The 21119-nt window shown below is 34.1% G+C and overlaps 1 protein-coding gene and 1 long non-coding RNA gene across 4 annotated transcripts in view; one reads left to right on the forward strand and one right to left on the reverse strand.

The window, feature by feature from the left end:
• Positions 1 to 17684, forward strand: ZRANB2 (zinc finger RANBP2-type containing 2). 3 transcript variants are annotated; one of them, XR_004910577.2, is made up of 11 exons: positions 2 to 312; positions 2792 to 2844; positions 2938 to 3046; positions 4115 to 4197; positions 8313 to 8389; positions 8667 to 8801; positions 9972 to 10141; positions 11880 to 11966; positions 13943 to 14101; positions 15195 to 15264; positions 15814 to 17684. XR_004910577.2 is itself a non-coding variant. In XM_036071331.2 (11 exons), the coding sequence occupies exons 1-10, from the start codon at positions 257 to 259 to the stop codon at positions 15222 to 15224; spliced, it is 963 nt and encodes a 320-aa protein (XP_035927224.2). In that variant the 5' UTR covers positions 5 to 256; the 3' UTR covers positions 15225 to 15264; positions 15814 to 17684. The 3 variants fall into 3 exon arrangements, 2 of the variants coding, with proteins under 2 accessions (XP_035927218.2, XP_035927224.2); XM_036071331.2 differs by having other exon boundaries at positions 5 to 312; positions 15191 to 15264; XM_036071325.2 differs by lacking the exon at positions 15195 to 15264 and having other exon boundaries at positions 1 to 312.
• LOC144381918 (uncharacterized) overlaps positions 11852 to 21119 on the reverse strand; it is a 21821-nt gene continuing 12553 nt past the window's right edge. Inside the window, exons 2-3 of the long non-coding RNA XR_013448124.1 lie at positions 18178 to 18285; positions 11852 to 11986 (exon numbers count right to left, since the gene is read on the reverse strand). This is a non-coding gene — a long non-coding RNA (uncharacterized LOC144381918). The remainder of the gene's footprint in view (positions 11987 to 18177; positions 18286 to 21119) is intronic.

Below are 21119 nucleotides of genomic sequence, written 5' to 3' on the forward strand. Positions count from 1 at the left end.
GCGGCGCCTGTTACTTTAGCTCCAGAGAATACATTTGCACCATAACTCTCTCGGCCAGGAAACAATCGCACAGGCATCTTACTCTGGACTATAACGTTCACACTCAATCCCGGCCGAGCGTCCTCATTATCAAGCCCTGGTGCAGGAGGGCGTCGGAGTCAGGCGTCGTGGGGACAGCCCCGGAGTGCCGAAAGTCCCCAGCCCGCTTCCTCCTGCGAAGACGTAGCTGCGGGTAGCTGTGGTGGCGGCGTCCAAGATGTCGACCAAGAATTTCCGAGTCAGTGACGGTGACTGGATTTGCCCTGACAAAAAGTGAGTTCATGAAGGGTCCCGAATTGGGGCAGGGTTTATCGGTAGAAGCTTTCCCAGGTTCGCTCGGCGTTTTCCGTTCTTATGGTCTCCGGTACCTCAAGCCGGGTTGAGGCGGCGAACCGCCAGCTTCCAGGCGGGAAGGAGGCTCCGGTCTCTTGTCGATGAGCTCTTTCGGGAGCCTTTGTGTTGAGTATGTCTCCAAGTTTCGTCGACATTGTCTCCCCAAGGCAGCCCCTCTTTTTCGAGAGCGAGATGGCCTACCTTTTGCCCCCACACCCCACCCCCGCCTCGGCCAGGTTTTAGCGATAAGGAAATCTCCAGAGTCGAGGCCAGCTTGCTATTGGATATGCCCCACGTGACTTTTTCCTGCAGAACTTTACTCTCGTTCGCGGGAAGCTGCTTTCTCGAACTCGTCTTTTTGCTTCTCATAATTTGCCTTGGTTTTTTAGTTTTTAATTTCAGCTTTCTTCCCTACTGTTTGTACCCTCCTCCCCCCGTCCAAACACTACCCTTCTTTGATTTAGGAAATTTTGACTTTTTTCTCTTTATTGATCTTTAATTTCCCCACAATATCGCTTCGTTAGAGCCGAGAGGCCTGTTTTTGGCTGCTCAGCCCTGGAGATTCCTGCAGCAGAGAAGCACGTGTTTGCGTGGCTGAGCTGTTTGACATTGTTTGCTGAAGCCAGTGTGCTCTATTAAATTGCCAGATTCTTTTGAAGGGTGCTCAAATAAATGTACCTATTTGGAAATGCATGGAAAGTAATTGTCCAAAAAATTGAATGCACAACTCACATTCAAAGAAAAATCTTTGATTTCTTCTTAAGCTTGCCACAAATACAGAGTTCATGTAGTAAAGAGGAGAAACTTTGAAGCAAACAAAAGTGGGTTTAATTCCAGTTCTATTGCTTACAGACCATGTAAGTAGGTTATTTAACTTTACTAAAAGACTGGGATAGAATAGCTCCCTTTTAATGAATACACGATAGTATAGATAGTGTGTAGAGCAACAAAATATGACCAAATGTGAATACTCTTAATTGATAGCTGTCGGTAGTAGTTTTAGAAAAGTTAAATCACTTACTGTCCTTAAAGGACATTAAATCCATATTTCCCCAACATTTGACTTCTGTCCACACTTTAAGTAGTTTAGATGAAATATTGTTGCGTTTATTTCATAATAAATGGATGGCTCGTTTGGTAAAGATTGAGATGATCTGAAGGATCAGGTCAGCCTGACAGTATTGAATAGAACAAATTCATATGCTATGAATAGCATTGCTCTAAGTGATACAGACTATTGAAAAAATTCAAAAGATAAACAACTTGTGATTTTTGTGTTGTTGGTTACTTGTAGAATGATGTGCTTTTGATGGTGTCATTATGACAGCATATGCAGATATTTGAAGTAGGTCTAAGAGTACATTCAGCTCCGTTACGATTATGTGAATAGAGTATTATTTCTACAGTGTGTATATTCAGGATAGATTTGATATATTTTCAATGCTTATTTGGGTCATAAGGCATATTTTTTATGGGGAAAAAAGATCTAAAAATTATATGGAATGCTCACTTTATACCCATTCCATAATTCACATGTTTATTTCATGCTAGTATAACACCTAAAAGAAATCAACTTTTTAAAATTTAAGCTTTGCATGTCATTCAGAGCATTTAACATGCTTTTACCAATATACAGATGCATTTTTAAGACCATCATTGTTAGTGCACCTGATAATTTTCTTGTTTTTAATTAAGTTTGCTGAATATAAACAAAGTGATACTGTGTTGTGTTGCACCATGTTGAATTTATTGGTTGTGGTTATTTCTTTCAACTAGGTTTCAGAGGTTTGATAAATACCCCCAGAAAACTCCATTTCCTTGTAATTATTGAACCTATTTATATTTTTAGTTAGTATAACCTATCTTCTTTACATTGTTATCTCCTGCTTGTAAAAAGATTATTTTGTCAAGATCCATGAAACCGTCTCTGATTTATCTTTATTTTACCCCTAGGTCCATCTTTAGGATTATGTATTTTTTATAATACTTAACACATTTTTGTATATATCTTCTTATTTTCTGTACTAGGATTTATTTTGAAGTTGTTTTAACTCTCAGTGCCTCTCAGTAATTGTTGAAGTGGAATCCTATCTTACATCACCTTTGCCAAGGGGATTTTGTTATAATCGATAGGTGCTAATAGAACACTGAAACACAGAGATCCTAAATGACTAACCAGTTAGTGAAAGATTGGAGTTTTTTATCCTGGACTTGTGATTTTAAATCATATTTTTTCCACCTACATTGCGAGGATGAGGTGGGGGTTGGTTTTTTGTTTTTGTTTGTTTGTAATTTGAGATGGCGTTAGAAGTTCTGTATATAGGTGTATAGTAAGGACACATTAAAAGTTGTGCATAAAGAACTTCTAAAATTCTGTAGATTTAAATAACATCTCTGTATTTCTTTTCTTTATTTTCAGATGTGGAAATGTAAACTTTGCCAGAAGAACCAGCTGTAATAGATGTGGTCGGGGTAAGCATTTAAGGAAGCTTCTATTACAACTATATACAGATCATTTTTTTAATTTCCCCAGATTCATAATGCATTATTTTCTTCTATTGTCAGAGAAAACGACTGAGGCTAAGATGATGAAAGCTGGGGGTACTGAAATAGGGAAGACACTTGCAGAAAAGAGCCGAGGCCTTTTTAGTGCTAATGACTGGCAGTGCAAAACGTATGTGTTTTAAATTATCCAGTTTTTCTTCCATAATAATATGTCTAGCCACTACTTGTTAATATTTCCAGTTCTTACTAGTCACATTGACAAACCAAGGAAACTTTTTAAATCAAAGATATGTTGATTGTTTAGTCCGTATCTGATAGAGAAAGTATAAAGAATTTTTGAATTCTCATTTTTTAATGATAGTATTAGTTTTTACTGTGATGCATTATGTATACTAGTAAATGAATGATTAAGGTAAGCTTGCATTCACAAAAAAAGGGCTATTTAAAACTACCAAAGCCTACTTCTTTCTATTGAAAAACCTCAAAAATTTTCAGCCTCTATCATTAATACGAAATACACTACAAAATTCATTTTGCCTGTTTACAAAGTAGTTTTAGAATCGTAAGTTGTTTGCTATAACTATCTCTCGTTAGGTAGTTTTTCCTTAATACTTTTGATTTTCAAGTTCTGTATAGATTTTTCTCCAACTTCCATCTTTTCTGTTGTGCAGATGAATCACATATATGAAAAAGGACTGAATCAGAAGAGGGTTTTCATAAATTTCTGATCCTATAGATACTAAATTTGTATTGGAGAATTTTCCAACAGATTAAATCACTGGATTTGATACGCTGTGAAATTCAGTCCTTGCACTTACTCCTCAAAAACAAATTTAACTTTATTTGGAAGGTATAACTTTACTGCCCTTTGAGGTGAATTTGGAGACTGAAAAATTAGTGAAACCTTTAATTTAAAATGAATTTTCCCTCTAAGGCATCAAAATCTCTGTAGGTATAATTTGCCTCGTTTTGGAAAAATGACAAAGGCACTCTTCAAACTGTATAGCTTTTGCTTCTCTGCTTAAATAGTTCAGTCTTTTGTCGGAATCCATATTTTCTCTTCAGAAAATGTGTGCTACTGGTACATATTCTTTGTTTGCAGTATTCTTAATAAACATTTCTTTATGGTAGTGATTTCATCCTAGTTTTTATTTTGAAATTCTAGAATGTCTAAAATTTTACTTTTTTTCTTATATTGCATTATAGACTACTAATCTGGTGTTTTTCTCTTCTAAAGATGCAGTAATGTGAATTGGGCCAGAAGATCAGAGTGTAACATGTGTAATACTCCAAAGTATGCTAAATTAGAAGAAAGAACAGGTAAAATACAATCACATGATTTTAAAAGAAAGAAAAATTAATTAACAATTCTGTCACCTTCTCTTATAAGAGCATAGTAGTTGAGGATTCTGTTATGCCCTTAGGTTTTTATCTTGATATTTTTTTCATACCCAAAAAAGGTCATCTTTTGTTTAATAATACCACAGTTTACGAAGTACAGTGTTAGAGAGTCACAAATAGTGACATTAGGAAGGGCAGAGAGGCACCTTTTAAGATAATTGTCTAACGATTAGGCAGTAATTCTCAAATTTGGCTGTGTCTTGGTGTCATTTGAGAAACTTTTTTTCAAAACAGACCTGTGAATGCTCATTGGGTGTGTGTCCCAAAAATCTGTAGGTGATTAGGATGGTGTTTGGTAACCATTGGCCTAAGTAATAGGTTACCATTGGCTTTGTGTGTTCTCTGGTGAGATGAAAATATTTATCTAATCGAATATAGATTTTCAGTTATCAGCAGTTAGCTCAACCACATTATCAAATCTGATTTTGTCGTGTAGTGACTCATACATCATATAATCAAAGTTTTCCTTCTATATATAGTTATCGTTGTCAGACTTACTAAACTATTTCCCTGTTTTCTTTTCCTTGAGAACTTCAGATCACTTCCACTGTGTGGTTTCTGGGGATATGAGACCCATTAGCCCTTCCAGAATCATCTGGACCTAGCCCTTCAAGGCTGCAACAGAAATTCTTTTTTTATTCCCCCCGTTTTTTGGTGTTTTTATGTTTTGTTTTTTGTTTGTTTAATATTCTTTCATGTGAGATTATAGTCCAATGTCCTAGATATTTTCTCTTTCAATCTTCAAATCTTACCCCATTCTTCTCATTCTTAGCCTTTATATTAATTGGGTAGATTGGGGCCTTCTAATAAGAGTCTCCTTTTTTTTTCCTTTCTTCACCTTCTAAAGAATGTTTTGTTTTGTTTTGTTTTGTTTTATCTTTTTTCTCCCCACATCTCTGGTAGTTTATTTGTGTCCTTTTTAGATTCATCGTCTTCTCCTGGCCACAGAATGTTTGTTGAGTATCTTCAGGGTCCAGTTTCTAAGCTTTCTTTGCTCTTTATTTTCTGGGCATTTTTTTCTAAGCCCTAAGTTTAAGTAATCTTCGGCACACCATAATACTCAGATGTATGTCTTCAGTTGAGACTTCTTAAGAGCCATATATTCAGCTGCCTATTCAGCATTATCATGTAAGTGTCAAACTTATTATATCCAAACTGAACTCATGATTTTCCCCCAGGACCTGGCCCTCTTCTAGTGATCTCTTTCTCATGATTAGGACTACCCACCATATGCTTGTTGCGTAAGCCAGAAATCTAGATGTGCTTAGTAACTCCTTCATTTCTCCTCTATTCCCTCAAAAATTCTTTTCCACCACTCCCCTAGATAGGAATACCACTATATCTTGTCTTGGAGAACTAGCCCCTTAGCTGGTGTCTACATATTCTGCCTCTCTGCCCCGTTGGCAGCCAGAGATGTTTTGTTTTGTTTTCCAAAGTAAAAATTTCATTCGTGACTATGGTCTTCTCACTTTTCCTTTACTCAGTATTTTTTTCTGTGATTCTGGTGTCTTGACCCTTTCCCACTTCTCTGGCAATAACTAGTTGTCTTGTCACAGTTGAAGGTGTGAAATAACCTAGAGCATTGCTCTCAAGTGTCTCTTTACTATTTTTAATAAGGAAGTCCGAGGTTCTGGGGAACATTTCCTAAGCGTGGGATAGTCTGTGCGTAAAAGAAAACTTGATGTACTACTGAAAGATTGCTGACTTCTGCATTATTCCTTCAAATAAAATATTACAGTAATGTTCTGTTGTCAAAAATTAAGTTCTTTTTCTGTAGCCTATATGAGAACACTAGAATAGCTTTGTATTTGCTATGATACTCATTTTAAAGTAAATTGACGGGGCGCCTGGGTGGCTCTGTCGGTTAAGCGGCTGCTTTCGGCTCAGGGCGTGGTCCTGGGGTCCTGGGTTCAAGTCCCACATCGGGCTCCCTGCTCAGTAGGGAGTCTGCCTCTCCCTCTGCCCTCCCCCTGCTTGTGTTCTCTCTTTCTCTCATTCTCAAATAAATAAAATCTTTTTTGAAAAAAATAATTTTATTTACATACCTATGCAAAATTACTTGTGAATTACAGTTCACTTTCTAAGTCCAATTTATTTGCCATGTCATTTTTCAGCTGCAAATTACTTAAATGTGAACAAAGAACTCTCTAAAAGCCCAACTATTGAATTTAAATAGGATCGTTTTAATACTTTTACACGTTTTCACATATAAACAATCTAGTTTATCAGGCATTTTTCTGTACTGCTGACCTGAAGGTAATCATGCTATTGCATTATATTTGTTCACTGTCCTTTTTTTTTTTTTCCCCCCGTATGTGAATTAATTCCCATCTAAATCCTGTGGATTTTTTTGGTTTGTTTTTGTTTTAGTTTTTTTTCCTTTTAAGTTTTTAGAGTTTAGTTCTTTATTATTAATCATCTCTTAAAATGACTTATTTTCCGTCTAGATCCTGTGAAGTTTTTTTTTGTTTTTCTCCTACTTTTACGTAGTTTGAAGCTTAGCTCTTTATTATTAGTCATCTTTTAAAATTTGTTGTTTATTGCATTACTCATACCTTAATCCCAGGACATACTGATATAATATTAAACATATTTAGAGGTAACAGACTACATTGAATTATAACTTTCCACGGTATTTGTAATCTAAAATTAGCATTGAATATGAGCTGTTTCCTTGAGGTTCATCATATACTCGTTTGTACTTGATTTTCTCTTTTTATATTTAATTTCTGAAAAGCTAGAGCCAAGATTTTAGTAAGGAAAAGTTGTTACTGGTATTTAATCCACTCTTCATTTGTATGTCATGTACAGAAGCAAAAGGAAATTCGTGTATAACACAGTTGAAATCCATATTGTCTCTGAAATAAGGTAGGAGGAGGAAGAAAGGGATCACATGCAAGTATTTGAGGGATAAGCACCTACACATTGCAGTTTTCACTGCTACAAACTCTAATGAAGATAAGATGAATGTCATTTTTTTTAAGAAAGTTAAATTTATTACATTATTTTGTTGGGATAGTTCTATCCCTTCTACTATTTGTGTCTCTTATAAAATGATGATAGGATAATTGATCATTTTTTAAATGCCCGTGATTGGTAATTTTAAAGCCACATATCCTAAGTTCTTTAAAAATACTTTTTTGTTCATAAATTTATTTAGTGTTTTGCTCGTTCATGACGTCCTTACATCTTGGAATCACTGCCTTTATGTGCTGGTACTGCTCTGCAGTATGTGCAGTAGTAGTTAGATAATGTTGCTCTTGCTGACATAATGTCTGTTATTTTTTCAGTGGGAGATTTATTGAAAATCTCACTCTTCTCTAAAACTAACTCCAGTTTCTCTTAAGCCTGTGTCAAAAAATGGTCAATCCAGTTACAGATGTTAGTTGTGACATCAAAGAATAGTGGTTTGCTGATCTTGACTACTTTTTAGTAGACTATTTTCAGTTTAAAAGTTTACTGCCTACTTTGAACAATATATTAAAAATAGTTGTATTAAAACCAGTTTAGGTGTCCTTTATTATGTTCTTGTATTTATATAATTAGGAATATTCCGAATAGTAGCTACATTTTATTCCAGCAAAATTTCAACATATCAAAAGATAACAGTCTATCTGCAACTGGTAATCAGTGAAATTTGATTCTTAGTTCTTACTGAACTCACTCCTCTCAGAAGAATTATGATAAAGTACAGAAGAAAGTTGTTTCAAAACTTGGTTATAGCATAGATTTGAGGAGATGTTTTTCACCCATGTATTGCATGCATAGTCTAAGTCATACAGGACATTTTGAAATTGAGAAGAGCTAGAAATGTAGCAGCAGGGCTTTTTCAGCCAAAGTATGTAACTTTGACATGGTTCTCTGTAGTGATACTTTTTAATATGCTTTTTTAAAACTAGTAATTTACTAGCTAGGCAAATGTCATTTATGAGATTTTTCTTTTTTTTTTCTGTTGCTTGGAGGTGATTTTGACATGTTTTTGTTATTTTAATGAATTGTCATAGGGTAACAGTTTATGCCTCCTCCCTTTTTAGGCTATGGTGGTGGTTTTAATGAAAGAGAAAATGTTGAATATATAGAAAGAGAAGAATCTGATGGTGAATATGATGAGGTAAGCTATACATTAGTGTGCAGGTTGAACACAAATTAGAAAACATGTAAAAAATACCTTAGATGCAAAGGCATAATAAATGTATCTTTTTATAAGTATACTTTGTATCCTTTAAGGCAGCTTACCATTTTTAAGAAGTCCTAACTTATTTAAATATATAATTGTTACAATTAACTTGAAAAGATTTATTGACTTAAGTATATAAAAGTAATTTCTTAGAAAATGTAGTAATTTTAAAACATTTTCAGCTAACAGAAATATGAAACTTTTTCTCTAGTTTGGACGTAAAAAGAAAAAATACAGAGGGAAGGCAGTTGGTCCTGCATCTATTTTAAAGGAAGTTGAAGATAAAGAATCTGAGGGAGAAGAAGAGGATGAGGATGAAGATCTTTCTAAATATAAATTAGATGAGGTAAATGATTTCCTTGTCTTATTTCCCATTAGCCTTAATTGAGCTATGATATAACATGAATCTTTTCAGTGGTCTTTGTCCAATAGTGAAAATACGTTTTATGTATTCATTTGTTCTCAAAAAGGTTTCGAGCTTCACTCTGCCAAGCACTCTTCTGGCTCTGGAGATACAATAATAATGGAGACAGAGCCATTCTTCTTTTAATGGAACTTCAGTTCTCAAGGGGAAAGACATAAATGAACAAGATAATTTAGATAGCAATGGTATTGTAAAGATAAATGTGATAACAGATCATGAGAAGAGCTACTTTGGTTTCAGTGGATGGAGAGATTTCTGAGGAGGTGAAATTTGAGCTGAGACCTTGAATGATAAAATGATATTAGGTGCTGGCCACAAGAGCTGTGGTCAGCACTTTCAGGCAGAGAACAGCAAATAAAAGTCATTTAAATAGGAAAGAAAGAAGCAACATCAAAAAATCATGCATAAATGTTAGAGCAGAGGGGAGAATGTGGTGAGAGGGACGAACACCACCATCAGGTCAGGTGGTGTTCATTCTAAGTCCAGAGTATAAAGTTTTATGGCCTGATGTATACATCCAGATTAAGGATACACTTGAGGTCTAATCATAAGAAGTCCTCAAATGCAACTAAACAAATCAATGTGGAGCAATTTTTAAAGCTTGTTTCTTAACAAATGAGATCAAACAAATCTGATCTGTTTCAGAGTGGTGACTGTCAATATATTAAGATATTAGGGAGGCAGAATGGATTACTAGAGTTAGGGAGACTAGATGAGAGGTTATATGGTAATATACTGGAGAAAAGAGCAAAGTTGTGAACTTAGACTAAAGAAGAAGGATTCAAGGACTTTTAAAGGGTAAAAATGAAAATTCTTTACAGCTTATTTGGTGATACATTGTGACAGAAAAAGAAGAAATAGGTACTACTTTTAGGTTTACTTCGCTATAATGTCTGAGATAGTCTGTTTAGCTGAGATGAGGAATATAGTAGGCAGATTTTAGGATCGAGAATTTGCTGAGATGTCGATGATACCATACCTCTGTTGATGATACTGTATATCCATATGGAGATGTCCAGTACACAGAACTGTTCATCATTCCTAGTAGATAGCATTAATATACAAATGTCTAAATAATTGAATTTTTGTTAGGATGAGGATGAAGATGATGCTGATCTCTCAAAATATAATCTTGATGCCAGTGAAGAAGAAGATAGTAATAAAAAGAAATCTAATAGACGAAGTCGCTCAAAGTCTCGATCTTCACATTCACGATCTTCATCACGCTCATCCTCCCCCTCAAGTTCAAGGTCTAGGTCCAGGTAAACGGGTACAGGTCAAGGGTAACACCAGTCAAAATGTCAGTATCTAACTTCTTTATTTATAAATTTTGTTTTTCTTGACTGAATAAGCTTTCCTTTTTCTTTTAGAGATTTCATTCAAGTCCACATTTACAAAATAATTTTTTCTTAGCGCCATGAAGTTATTGTCTAGTATTTTCAGAAATGCAAAGTTTTAATGTGAAACTTCCTTGGGCCATTTTTAGCACCATGCCTTTTCTTAAAATAGACTTTAAAAATTCATTTAAACCATTACATATAGTGATACTTAATTATGTAAATAGGTAGTATACATTTAGGAACTTTAAAATGTGAAGATTTATATTTTCACTCATGATGTTAAAGGCTACAGAAATTTTCTAGACACTAATTAAATCATTGCTTAATGTACAATGTTTTAATAATTTACTTTGATAGAGGTATTTTGAGTAAAGGAGCAAATTCAGACATATTAGTTCTGTTGGCTTAATGCTCATGATGTTGAGATGTCCAGGAAAAAGAGGGTTTAGTTGGTGTTGTACTTGAATATTATTTTGCTAGTAATGTAAAATTTTAATAAATCTTACCTGATTGGCTAGTCAACAATGAAAATTTTAGGTGAGCAAAAGCAGTACCTTATATAGACAATGTTCCCTTGAAGAATTCTATTCACGATGCAGTGAAGCCATGGGCCATGAATTTTAATGGTATTTAGGGATAAAAATATTAGCTAATTGAGTACTTAACTAAAGTTAGATAGTTTTTGTTTGAGTACTATAAAGCCTGAAAGCTTTATAGGAGTGATAATATAGTAATTTTAAGATGTAAATGTAATAGTAATCTTTTTCTACAAGGTATTTTAAGGGATAAATTAATGGTATATATTAGGTTAATAAGTAAATTTTATTTATTTTTTTTTTTTTAAAGATTTTATTTATGTGACAGAGACACAGCGAGAGAGGGAACCACAAGCAGGGGGAGTGGGAGAGGGAGAAGCAGGCTTCCTGCGGAGCAGGGAGCCCAATGTGGGGCTCGATCCCAGGACCCTGGGACCATGAACTGAGCTGAAGGCAGACGCTTAACGACTGAGCCACCCAGGCGCCCCGTGAATTTTATTTCATTTGTGATTTTTAAAATTTAAGTGGGCCATATCTGTCTCCCCTTGTATCATTTTTCAATAATATAATTACCTAAGGCAATGACAGGATTGTTAACGTATTTTCTCTTTAATTTTCTAACCTTTGAGTAGACAGAAAAACATAGCAATTAAACAAACATACATATGTCATACTTAAAGTGTCATACTAGCTAGAGACTAAGGAAACAGAAGGAATTTTATTAGGGAAATTGATAGAGATCTATCAGAGAAGTTAAATTATAAACAGCAACATTCAGTATTCCTGGATGTATAAGTCCTGGGTTGCTTTAAAAATTATTTGTGAACAGAAAGTATTCACTATTAATGAAGTGAGATAATGCTTAGTGTTTTTATTTGTACAATTTGATTTTTGGAGTTATTTAGTCAAACTTGGAAAGTGATAGTTGATTTTTTTAATTAAGTTTGGGCATAAATATTTAAAATGTTTAGTTACCTTAAAATACTGTGTTTTGAAAATATGTATCTCAAGTAGTTGTCTTTTTATATGAAAATGAACTCTAATATATATTTTTCTTTCAGTGTTCATTTCACAAAGTTCATTTAAGTGGTCCTGGAAAAAAAAATCCTTCCATGTTGTTCCAGGTCCCGTTCAAGAAGTTCTTCCAGTTCGCAGTCAAGGTCTCGTTCCAGTTCCAGAGAACGTTCGAGATCTCGTGGGTCGAAATCAAGGTGAATGAGGTAGCATCTCTCTGTAAAGCAGAGAGAAAATATTTAAAGGCTGCAGAAGGCGTTGCTGCTTTTTTCCTCTTATTTTGCTTCTACTTGTCAATTTTATTTTAGCATTAGAAAACTAATGCACTTGCCTCAGCTTAATTTTCTCACCATGAGATGTTTCCATTGCCAGCAGTGTGCCAAGACATTCCCATGATTGAATTAAGGCTGCTATTTTGCATAATGCAAGGTTTGTTATTTTTGTGCTAGCTAAAATGTGATGAAATAGGAAGATGGAGCCAAGTCTTAACACCAGATCTCTAGTACATTAAAATCATGTTTGCAATAATAGTTCAAATAAAATCAGAGATATGCAAAGAAAAAGTTTACTATGTTCTTAAAAGGAAGAAAATTAACCTTGCCTCAAAACAGATTTTGTTTTGTAGGGCAGTTGTTTCGGTATTTACAGAAACTGTTTTGTCATTTATATCAGATAAAGTTTCTGGAACGTTTCTATTTTTTGGTAATATTGTACAAAATATTATAGAATTAAAAATATAAAATGTTATACATAAATACTATATATAGAACAAGCACTCCTCTTAAATTTTACAAATTAAATCAAGAAGTATGGTTGGTTAAAAAAAAAAAAATACATATGGTTGGTTAGTCTAGGTAGGATGTGGTCTTAAGTAAGCATTACTGTTAACTTCAGGTTGCATTTAGTCCAACCTGTAGAGGGAAACAGTTTGTGAAGAAGCAAATGAAACATTAGTGTTTACTTTCTTGAAATTTTTTTCCGAAATTTGGTCAAAATACGCTGCCCTTTAAGTTGATTTATTGATCATTTATTTAAAGCATCTAACAAGAATAGAAAATGACTAAAATTCCACTTGTGTGGAAATTCACACTGAAGTTTAATGATAGTTTTTTGGTAAAAATAATTGCTTAGTAGAGCCAAATCTGTAGCATTAGAGGGCAATTGCAGTTTAACATTAAAGGAAGAAAGAATGATACGCAAGCTTGTATTAAGCCAATACAAAATGGAGAGCAAGTGAGTTTATTGTTGTTATTTATTATCAGTGTTTTAGTACTTTTATTTAAGTGCTGCTTAGGTGAAGATCCTTAAATCCTAGTTCCCTTTGGGAAGTACTAGAATTCAGAGTTACAGAACAGCCTTCATGTTCTTCCCAAACATTTTTTTCATTGCTTATAACTTTCCAAAGAATTCTCCTTTTGGGCTTTCTGATTTTATTTTAAGCCCAAAGGTGAATTTTTTGGGAAGTTTGAGCTAAATTCCTTCAACCAAAATATGTAAATGAAGAAAAAATTTGCATTTAAACATTTGCACATTTACTTCTACCTGAAACATGTGAATGTCAACACTTCATACTTCATGAATAGTAGTCCTTCATAAAAATAAAGATTGTTAATGTAAATCAAAGTTTTAAAGTTACTCATTTTATTTTTCTTTGATTATTTGGCAGTTTAATAGTTCTTTCTCATTGCTGTCCCCTATCCCTGCCCTTTGTGTAGCAACTTAACTAATAAGTTGCTTAATTCCTCAAGGAATTGTTATGTTTATTTGCCTCAGGAAGTTGTATATAACATACAAGTTTGTTTCCCAAATGGGAAGATGTTTTCTAGACGTAAAGTCATGCAAATGCAGTTACCTTTTGGTTTTGTTATTTATGTATACTTTAAAATGAAAGCCTTAAGTTAAAAAAAAAAAAATCCTTCTTTATTAAGCTGGTTTTTAATTATAAGTGATGAACACTTAGAATGTTAAAAAGACGAAATTAAAGTAATTGTACTTAAATAGAATTGTTTTCATGGTTGAACCAGAAGTCTTCTGTTGAGTATGCAGTAAGTATTCCTTCTTATAAAATTTTCAGTTGTATATCCTGTTTATTTTTGGAGCTATCTGTTAACTAAATGATCTGCCTCATTTCTTCTTTTAATGAAATGTTTGATTTGTTTCTCAATCAATGAAGATCCAGCTCCAGGTCCCACAGGGGCTCTTCTTCCCCACGAAAAAGATCTTATTCAAGTTCATCATCATCTCCTGAGAGGAACAGAAAGAGAAGTCGTTCTAGATCTTCTTCATCTGGTGATCGCAAAAAAAGACGAACAAGATCACGGTCACCCGAAAGGTTTGGGTTTCTGTAGAAATAAGAATGGGTGTTCTTAAGTGTGTTTAATAGATTAAACTTCCTAGTCAAGGATTAGATTTTCATTATCTCCTTGTTCCAATTTTAAATTACACTTTTCAACTTTGAATTTCAAAACCATTAATTACTTTGTTTATCCTGTGTGCTTTGATCAGGTTGCTTAGAAAAGTTGTAGATCAAACCACTCTTCCACTATCTGGTCATTTTATTGTTTAAATTTTTATTTTCGTATATAATTATTATAGCCAACTCTCGGTTATTTCTGTCTTTTAAGGTTGTAATTCAGAGGCTGTATGTAGAAATAATTTAGAAGTTGATTTTTAAATGTATTGATTTATGTTATTGATTTTACATTAAATATTAGAAATCAGAATTCTGGGGCCTCTAGTAAAAAAAATTAACTATCTTAGATCATTGGAAATCTTTTCTCATTTAAATATGTATAAATGCATTTCCACAGCAAGTTATTGTTTTATGCCCTTCATCTATAAGGATATAAGGAAATTGTTCTTGTAGCTAATACATTTTTCATCTTGCAGTCCAAATCTTTTTTTTTTTTTTTCCTAAGAGAAAGACCTTTACTAGATCACTTTACTTGTATTGACATTTTTAAAATTTGGAGAGTGCAGGTGTCATCCGTCAGCCTTTTCTGCAACAGGCTAATTAATTACTCAGTTTCATTAACTTTCTCTACATTCTCAATGTCAAATTATATAGGCATTTTAATGATTTCCTTTGTGGTCTTTGCAAATTTTCCATATCCTTTCAGCTTGTGAAAATAAGAATTAAGTAGAATCTAATTATTGCTGGGTTCAGTGGTAGGATTACCTCATGATTCCTTCTTGTACAGAATGATTAATTTTGCTTCACATTTTAAAGTTTAGATATTAAGCTTACACACTACTAGTGTTGTTTTTGTGCATTTGCTCCTTTGTAAGAAAATTACTCCGTACTTGAATGAAATTCATTCTGTTGCTTTCTTACCACTCTGCAAATTTTTATCTTAGCCACATATAATCCCCCTAGTTTGTTGTCATCTAAACTTAATGAACATGTTCTCTATTCCATAAGCCAGGTGATTGGTGAAAACACTAAACAACCCTGAGCCCAGGGCCAACCCCTCGGAACACCACTACTTTACCCAGGTTGATATATTGACTTATTCATATTAGCTGCATGAATATAACCCTATAACTAATTGTACAATCATCTTGTGTGACCTAGATTTCCAGACGTAATTATTTATGAATATATATTTTCATACACAATCAGAAGCCTTGCTGTATTTGTTTTACATATAGACTTACCACACTACAGTGTATCACAGGGATTGATTAAGTCACACTTCCATTACCAAGTTCATATGCCTTTGTTGTATATTATCTGTAATTTTACACATTTTTGCAAGGCTTTCCTTCATTGCCTTAAATAATTGAGAGGTGGCTATATATTGAAAAGAGAAGATACTTGTAAATTATAGAGAATTTTAAATTATGGTTATGCTATTACTGGGCTCACATCCAACATCTAAACACTAGTTAGTTGTTATGTGTATACATTTGTATCTTATATTTTAATTATTTTTGCCAATATAATGAGGTTTTATTTTTTTATGTTCTCACAGTCTTATGAATGAATGCTGGATAACCAACTCTAGCTTACTAGATTATCTCCTTTCTCCTTATGTCTTACAGGCACCACAGGTCATCTTCTGGATCATCCCATTCTGGTTCCCGTTCAAGTTCAAAAAAGAAATAATGTATTAAAATTTACATCTTAAAAAAAAAACAGTACAGTGCATGAAGCATATTTTTTAAGAAGTTGGTGTCTTACTTGGTCAGAAGTGCTAAATCTGCTAGTAGAGGTGCATGCCTTTCATTGCTTTTCAGAACAATACAGCTGTGTTTATTTGTGAAATTAAAAGTAAATAGTATTTTAAGCCATAATGTCCCAAAATATATGCTCTATCATTCATTATTTACGACCATTTGCTTTACTTAAAACCATTTCAGCTATGACAAAGTACTTTGTTTCCTAATTTGAACTCTTGTTTTTTTTCATTTCCGAATATGAACTGTCTATTGACTGAAGACAGGATAACCTAGGCATGCCTGAACTTTGGGCATGGAGGCAAGACTGTGGTAAAGTAGTTGGATACAATCTGTTTATGTTATTCTGGGAAAAGGAGTCCACCTGTTTATGTTAATCTATGTCAAAGTGATTCTTATCAGAAAAGGTAAAACTAGTTGAAAAAGCCAACTGGAAACTTTTATTTTGAAATTCCCTATGCTGAGGGTGCCTTAGAATCTTTGTCTCTCTCTCTCTTACTCAGTTTTGCTTTTTGTACCACCACATTTAATGAAGAAAAATCTTGTGAATTGCAGAAGGAAAGAGGTGTTACTCATTTCTCCTTGCCTGACACATGATTTTGAGCAAAAGTGTAAAACCAGTTCCTCTCTTTACTGGTATTATTGATGAGAAAACATCTATTTCAAGATGTTTATCTTAATATTTTAAAAAGTTTTATGTGATATCCTTTAAAAACCCAGTTTATCACATATGGTAGTGCAGACAAAGTTAAATCATAGTTAATGAGGAACAAATTGAAGAAAGCTTCAGAAGTATATTTCTCTGGTTGAAAGACCAACAGAGATATTGTGAATTTAAGTGAACATTTATTTGCCTTGAGATGTTCAAACACTGCATAAAATTTTCTTTTGAGTAACAAATGAATGCTCATTTCTGCATGACATGCAGAAATACTTATTATTCCTATTCACTTGAAATTACTTATGGCTTAAAATACTTTCAGAGTTTGTTTTATTTCTCAAAATTAAAATCTGGTCACTTGAGCTCCATTATGTCCTCTGGCTTAAAAACAGAAAGGTTTCTCTTAGCAGTATCTTCAGTGACAATGCAAGGTAAGTATATTAAGGGAAATCGACAGTGTGCTGGGGACTTTTTGTCATGGGGATCAGTACCCACTTTTTGGGGTTTTTTTTCCTTAATTTTAAATTACTGTCTACTGCAATTAAAAGTTTAAAAGTTTCAAGGTGTTCAGTAGACAGACCAAACAAAATTATTTGTTTTTTATTTTAAAATGAGTGATTTTTCTCTTCAACTTATCTAAAGATGAAAGCAAAATACCTTATGTAAAAGTATTTTGATAATATTTTTACAATGAACTTCCCCTTGTTTTTTTACGTCTTAATTTTCTTTGCTACGTTTACTGTAGGTTGCACAAGAACTTTTACTCTCTTGTAATTGTGCCTCAGACTTCTTGAAAGTCCACCTTCTAAATTGCCCAGATGATCTTCTAGAGTCTACATGTTACCATTGGTTTATTCTTGTGCTTTCTGTATTTGAAACTTTGGCTGTACTAAGCAAATGCAAAGTTATAAATTTAGCTAATAGTTTACAGACAATTCAGATGATTATGATTTCATTTGGTTTAACTAAGCTGTACTAGTTCATTTCATGAGGAAATGATGCTGTAGACAAATGTAAATAAAGCTGTGAGTCAAGCATCAAGTGGCATTTATGAGAAATAAATTAGAATTTTTAAGCTCCGAGTTAATGTTCATTTTTAAGCTAATTACCATCCTGTTACTTTTGATTGTGCATTTTAAATTCTTCATATTCCTTTACCTTTGTTTAACATCACCCTATGTTTATATAGGAGTGCTTGGTTTAAAACATACCAGTCATGATCAACTATATAACCTTGGATACTCAAAATTTTTGTGACTTTCTTTTTAATGGAGAATACCCAAATTCGTTGAATATTTCCTACCACAACATCACGCACTTTATTTCATGTGGTAAAATAGCATTGCATAGTGTGCTTCTTGAATTAACTTTTAAAACTGTGACTTTTTAACACTGAACAGCTGTCCCTTTTAACTGTTAAATTTTCTTACGTTCTCATTTAGAATCCTTTTATTTGAACAATATTTGAATGGTATCTAATAATGTTTGAGTTCAGGGCAAATTCTAAACGCAAGACTATCTCTAGGCACAATTATAAAAGTAAAACAAGTCTTTGTTTCCCCTCTTACCTTTTGTATTCTGGCATCCACAGCCAATGTGTAGGTATTGGTAAGAAGGCAGGGAATTTCTCTGCTCCGCCCTGTTTTTGATAGTCGTGAGATAACTTTGTAGCTTTCCTGAATTGGAAAATAGAGTGAGCAGTTTTAATTAAAAGACAGTTTAAGGTATGTAATAGATTACAGGCAGGCAGATTCTCCCTGTCAGCTTTACATACTGTTTTACAAAAAGCAAAGTTACAGCTTAAGGAAATTTAAAACTTGTCTAAGGGAGCCACAAGATGGCTAAATGGGGATTTACCCCCAAGTCTGATGGCAAATTTCTGTATCACCTCTAATAACCAGATAATTTGTCTCAGAAGATAAATGTTAAGTCAAAATGGTCAGGTGTTTCTTAGTGGTTTGGTAAGAGGGTATTAATTTCCGTCATTTATAGGTAGGTAGGTGGATAGGCAGACACACTAATTTGGAATAACTTCAGATTTACAGAAGAGTTGCAAAATTTGCACAGTTCCAATATACCCTCCCCATCCTGTTTTCACCATCATTAACACATTACCATGTACTTTCAGCGAAACTAAGAAACCACCATTGATGTATTACTATTAATTACAATCCAGATTTCATGTGAATTTCACCATTTTTCCATTACTCTGTTCCAGGATCCAGTCTAAGATACCACAGTGCAGTTAGTTGTCATATCTCTGCAGTTCTCCTCTGGTCTGACAGTTTTTCATTAGTTCCTTGACAACCTTGAGGAGTACTGACTGGGTATCTTGGAAAATCTCTCCCATTCTGAATTAGTCGGTTTTTGTGATGATTAGACTGGGAGAAGGGGAAATTGGAAAGAATATTAGAGGAAAAGTACCTTTTTCATCATATATCTGGGGTACATAATACCTGGATTTGCCCAAATTCATCCTTGTAGTTAGTATTTGCCCCTTAACCTACTCCCTCTTTTGGAAGCAAGTTACTAAGTATAGTCCACCTTCAGAGTGGAGATCAGGGAATTAAACTCCTGTTGGGGAAGGCGATCTACTCACTTGGAATTCTTCTGTGAAAAAAGCTCTCCCCCTGTATCTGTATGCACTCATGCATATTTCTTTTATACCAATGCTGTGTTACTTTATTGCTCAGATTGTTCCAGCTTTGGCCTTGGGGAAGTTCTTTGAGATTTGGCTCCTGTGTTTTTTTGACATACCTCCATTCTTCCAGTAGAACATAAAGTAGATGATGGAGGAGGGAGGGAAGAATTGTTGGGAGAGAGATCATCCAATAGGTGAAGGAATGGGATCAGATTCATCATGGTGGGGTGATGGGCAGGGGCTAGGGCACTTTGACCTTAAAAAGGAGCCTTGGCAATTAATTATCAGGAGGGACGGATCCGGGTAGCATTAGAACCAAGTTTGTAGTCACTGAGAGTCACCAATAAACAATATAATTTCTTTACATAGCATTGCACACACTTATAAAAAAAAATGTAATAATAGTTCCTAAATGTACATATTTAGCAAAATAAAAGGTACTAGCATAAGAAAAATATTTACAACCAGGTAAATTCCTAAATAATATACCTAAGAAGATTATGAGAAAAGTTATATAGTAGTATTCAAGAATGTAAAAAGGATTTGAAACTGAAAGTACATAGGACAGCCTTTTCCCATTAATTTAGTGGAGGAGCACCTTTATAAAATATTTAATGGTAGAAATAAAGTGATAAATATTGGGAGAATTAGTTCTGCCTGAATGAAAGCAAAACTCCTGACACAAATAGTTTTGAAGGAGACGTTTATAATGAATGTGAGCTAATTTGCGAAGGCTCAAGTTCTGGTTATGCTTTTAGGGTACCAAAAATATGACTGGGAAAACTTGGAGAAAGGAGGAACCTCAATCTGTCAGAATTAGACTAGACCACATTGAACACTGACTGAAAACAATGATGAGTTAAGATCTTAGTGTTGTACTCAGAGCAAAAAGTTTTGCTTTTTGCAAAGATGAAACAGCTGTGGCCTATTAGGGTCATCACAAAGGCTGAGTATATCCAGCCTGCAAATACTGACTTTTATTTTTCTCCTACTTAATGTTATTTCATATATACTAATGCTCAAATGTTTATTTCATCACTGGTGACAAGCAATTCTTTATGTCATTTCTTTGCTTAAAACCTGTGCCTTCTCCTGGCTTTCAGGATTAAACTAAAATCCTTTCACATATCATTAAGAAGTCATGACTTATTTTTTCCAGTATTCACACCTTTTCTTCCCTGCGTCTCAGGCACTAGCCACCTTAGCCATGCTGAACCACTTGTGATAGATTTTCATCATTATACAAGTTTCCTACGCATGGAATGCCCTGTACAACCCCCCCCCCCCCATTATCACTCTCTCACTTGGCCTTCATGACTCAATTCAGAATGCTAGGATGCTATTCCTGGTTCCTCTGAGTTTCCACAGGATTTACATGATTTTCCTGCGAGGCTTGGTCTTTACCCAGTATTCCTAGCTTTTAAACAACATTTTGTCCTGGCAAGCACTCAGTGTTTGACAAAGGAGTCCGTTAATAGCTGTTATGTTTCTTAAGAGGTTTTTATTGTCTTTTTTCCCGTATTAATGTAGGATAAGTTTTTGTTCTTTACCAAAAATAATTCTTTGATTGCTGGAGTTTTTCTGAAGTTCTATCTTTGCAAGATTAACCAGCATGAAAATTAGTTCCCAAACTTAAGTTTCAAGAACAGGTTTTTTTCTACTTAAGTTTAATAAGACCATTTCTTCAGTGAAAGCTTTGAAGTTACCAATGCAGCTATGCTTCATTGGCGTATAGAATCTCTAGAAATTTCATGTAAATAAGCTGTTTTCCTCAGTGTTGTGTTTAAAGGATGCAATTTGTATTTTTGGCAAACAAGATAAAATTGGGAACAACAGCCTCACTGGTATACATTTTTTAATCTGCTTAGA

Source organism: Halichoerus grypus, chromosome 5 (genome assembly GCF_964656455.1).
Source record: "Halichoerus grypus chromosome 5, mHalGry1.hap1.1, whole genome shotgun sequence".
NCBI lineage: Eukaryota > Metazoa > Chordata > Mammalia > Carnivora > Phocidae > Halichoerus > Halichoerus grypus.